The sequence below is a fragment of the Palaemon carinicauda genome, chromosome 21 (assembly GCF_036898095.1).
Source record: "Palaemon carinicauda isolate YSFRI2023 chromosome 21, ASM3689809v2, whole genome shotgun sequence".
NCBI lineage: Eukaryota > Metazoa > Arthropoda > Malacostraca > Decapoda > Palaemonidae > Palaemon > Palaemon carinicauda.
In genome coordinates this window covers 115,125,530-115,128,655 of record NC_090745.1, presented here as the reverse complement: position 1 = coordinate 115,128,655, position 3,126 = coordinate 115,125,530, and the positions used below count along the sequence as shown (strand labels likewise).

At 38.7% G+C, this 3,126-nt stretch overlaps 1 protein-coding gene across 1 annotated transcript; it reads right to left on the bottom strand.

Moving 5' to 3' along the window:
• Positions 1-692: 692 nt before the first annotated feature.
• LOC137615076 (uncharacterized) lies at positions 693-2,388 on the bottom strand. The gene is made up of 4 exons (XM_068344708.1): positions 2,210-2,388; positions 1,630-1,873; positions 1,247-1,328; positions 693-856 (listed from the first exon to the last, which is right to left on the bottom strand). The coding sequence occupies exons 1-4, from the start codon at positions 2,386-2,388 to the stop codon at positions 693-695; spliced, it is 669 nt and encodes a 222-aa protein (XP_068200809.1).
• Between the last annotated feature and the right edge of the window lie 738 nt (positions 2,389-3,126).

The following is a 3,126-nucleotide window of genomic DNA, read 5'->3' as shown; positions in this document are numbered from 1 at the left end:
TACCTAGAATTAACCAACCACACACTATCTGTAACACGTGTGTATCCTCGCTATGATTCTTTGCACTACAGGACAACATACCCTTCCTATTTGCTCATCATCATCACCATCTCCTCCTACGCTTATTGACGCAAAGGGCCTCGGTTAGATTTCGCATTTAAAGATTTAAAGGTCGCTCGTGAATGGCAGAGGAAAGGGGCAGTGACATTGCCCTATCAAGCAGGACAATGCCCTAGAGACTGACTATATTCCATATGATCAGCGCTCAAAGCCCCTCTCCACCAAAGGTAGGACTAGGGAAGGGCAGGCAATGGCTGCTAATGACTCAACAGATAGACCTATAGGCTCTCTCAAACTCCCCATCCTTAGCTCACAAGGATGGTGAGCATGCAGCGACTAAATGAACTAACGAGTTTCAGCGGGACTCGAACCCCAGTCTGGCAATCACCAGGCAAGGACGCTACATGATTATTATTTGGACAGATTAAATGTCTGTGGCCAAGCTACAGTAGCCTGGCCTCATCGTTAGAATTGGAGGTTTTTATCAACTGATATTACTTTGTGGTTTATAACAACATTTTATTAAAAAGACATACTATAATTAAAGGATCAATATTGATAAATTTTACAAATGTAGGTAATTAAAATTCTTTAAAAAACACTCTCCATTCATTGTATCAGCCTAGAACTTCTCAAAGAGCTTTCAGTTTCCCGGATAAAGCTGTTTCCAATTCATTCGAAATCTTGTCTTTGGCGTCGACGACTTTTTTCAAAAGGGCGTCATCTTCAGGTCGAGAGGAAACTCCTGCTGTGCTGGGTTCGCTAATGTCCAAACCAACCACCTTCAAGTCTGAAACTGGAAAGGATTTCGTCAAAATTCTTTTCTACAAGTTTTTGAGTTGAGTCGTATCAAGTTATAAATCCCCCACAAAAATTGTAATTAACAAAATCATATCTTTTAAAGGTTTAAAGGCTGATCATGAATGGCAGAGGCAAGGGACAGTGACATTGCCCTAGACTAGAGACTGACGATATATGCATATGATCAGCGCCCAAGCCCCCTCGCCTCCCAATCTAGTACAAGGGAGGGCCAGGCAATGGTTGCTGATGACTCAGTTGATAGACCGATGCGTGCTCTTAATTTTTGTTACGCTATATTTAAACAGTTTCTGATAATCTATTCCTTCATGAATGTATTGACTTTTTTTTAAAGTTAGGACAGTAAACAATATTAAAACGCTCTTACCTAGTAAGGGTACAATTGGTACTGGAACAACAGTCGCTACAAGAGCTTTCACAGCAACTGGTACTACATATTTTTTAACCGTCTGCAAGAAGGGAATTCATGTTTGAAAATGTAATTAGTAACGATATCTTAAATGTTTCTTGCATACTTGTACTTGTAGTTTACTTGATTGCTTATATGCAAGTACTGTCACCAAAACCTATTTGAGACCATAATAAAAATAAACTTGGAAAAAAATTAATTACTTCTGTCATCCTAACGACACACAATGCCAGAATATTCTTCTAGCGTCGATAACATCAATGATTACAAAGATATTTTACGATTAAGAACCCAAGTCATTCAGATTTAGACAAAACTTCAACTGATCACATGAAACTCACTTTCACCACCTTGTTCCTCGTTCTCGTCCACCAACTGGGCCTCAGCAGAACTGGTGCTGGGGAATTTTCTTCTTCTTCTTTCCTGGGGACACATCGCACTTGAGTCTCGTCCATGGAAAAGTCGAAGGAAAGAATGACCTTGTCTTCACTGACCTTTGTGACGGCCGCATCTCCCTGGCGCTTGACCCCGTTCCGAAGACCTTGAAGGGTGCAGTTTTCGTCTGCTGAGTCCAGGTTCAGTTCACTGGGGGAATTAAAGTCAAATGATGAATACATTTAATGTAAAATAAAATAGGATTTAAGACTTCCGTTCAAAAGGTGTTCACGAATCGATATGTTTGTAATTTAAAAACATTTTCAAAATACGCCAAGGAAATTAGAATAAGAGCTTAATATTGACGAAGAATAATCACCAGAACAAGGACTAATTTGGCTCTTTATAGAACTGAGCAAAGTTTAATTTTCTATAAGACTTAAGAAATTAATCGCAATTCGAAAAGTTTTAAGTAAATATCAAAACGGTATTGAATCTCATTGTAACTTCAGTGCATAACCTTTCGAAAATCAAAAAGTGAAATACCTTGGAAGTGTTTCGGCTAAAGACTTCAGTATTAAGTCAACATCTTCGTTGAGATTCTCTGTCTCAACATCAGAGGGCTCCACAACAGACGACTCGCTGGAGGTAGGCAGTGAAAGCGAATTTCGCACCTCACACACTATGAGGACCAGCAGGAATCCAATCTTAAATGAAGCCTTCATTGTTACCTGAAAAATAAAGATTAGTCATTATTATTATTATTATTATTATTATTATTATTATTATTATTATTATTATTATTATTACTTGCTAAGGTACAACCCTAGTTAGAAAAAGCAGGATGCTTTAAACCCAAGACACAAGGGCTCCAACAGGGTAAATAGCCCAGTGAGGAAAGGAAATAAGGAAAAAAAATACAAGAAGCTTAAGAACAATAATAGCATTAAAATGAATCTTTCCTATATAAACGATAAAAACATGAAAATAACAAGAGGAAGAGAAACAAGAGAGAAATGTGTGCCCGAGTGTACCCTCAAGCAAGAGATCTCTAACCCAAGACAGTGGAAGACCATGATACAGAGGCTATGGCACTACCCAAGACTAGAGAACAATGGTTTGATTTTGGAGTGCCCTTCTCCTAGAATATTATTAAGTGATGAACTTACAAGATAACTAAATTCGTCAATCTAAACTCATAAGTTGGCAGAACTAACCAATCTAAACTGCGACTACTTAAGAGAATTCAACAGAGGTTGTTTAGTCAATAAGTGTTTTTGACGCTCTGATGAATCTCATTTTCGTTGGCCTCTTTATATTCCTTTCAATTGCAAGACTTTTGGGGGGGGGGGGTAGAGGGAGGCTGGGAGTGGAGTGATAATCCCGGTGAGAGAACGCATTGAGGATAGGTACAATTTTATAGCAGTCTGACGTCAGCCGATTAGATCTTTTCTCCGAATAAA

Coding starts and splice junctions, on each gene's coding strand:
- LOC137615076 (XM_068344708.1), bottom strand. CDS start 2,388: ATGAAGGCTTCATTTAAGATTGGATTCCTGCTGGTCCTCATAGTGTGT. Junction 1,329..1,629: donor CGAGGAACAAGGTGGTGAAA/GTGAGTTTCATG, acceptor CCCTTCTTGCAG/ACGGTTAAAAAATATGTAGT. Junction 857..1,246: donor ACCAATTGTACCCTTACTAG/GTAAGAGCGTTT, acceptor AATCCTTTCCAG/TTTCAGACTTGAAGGTGGTT.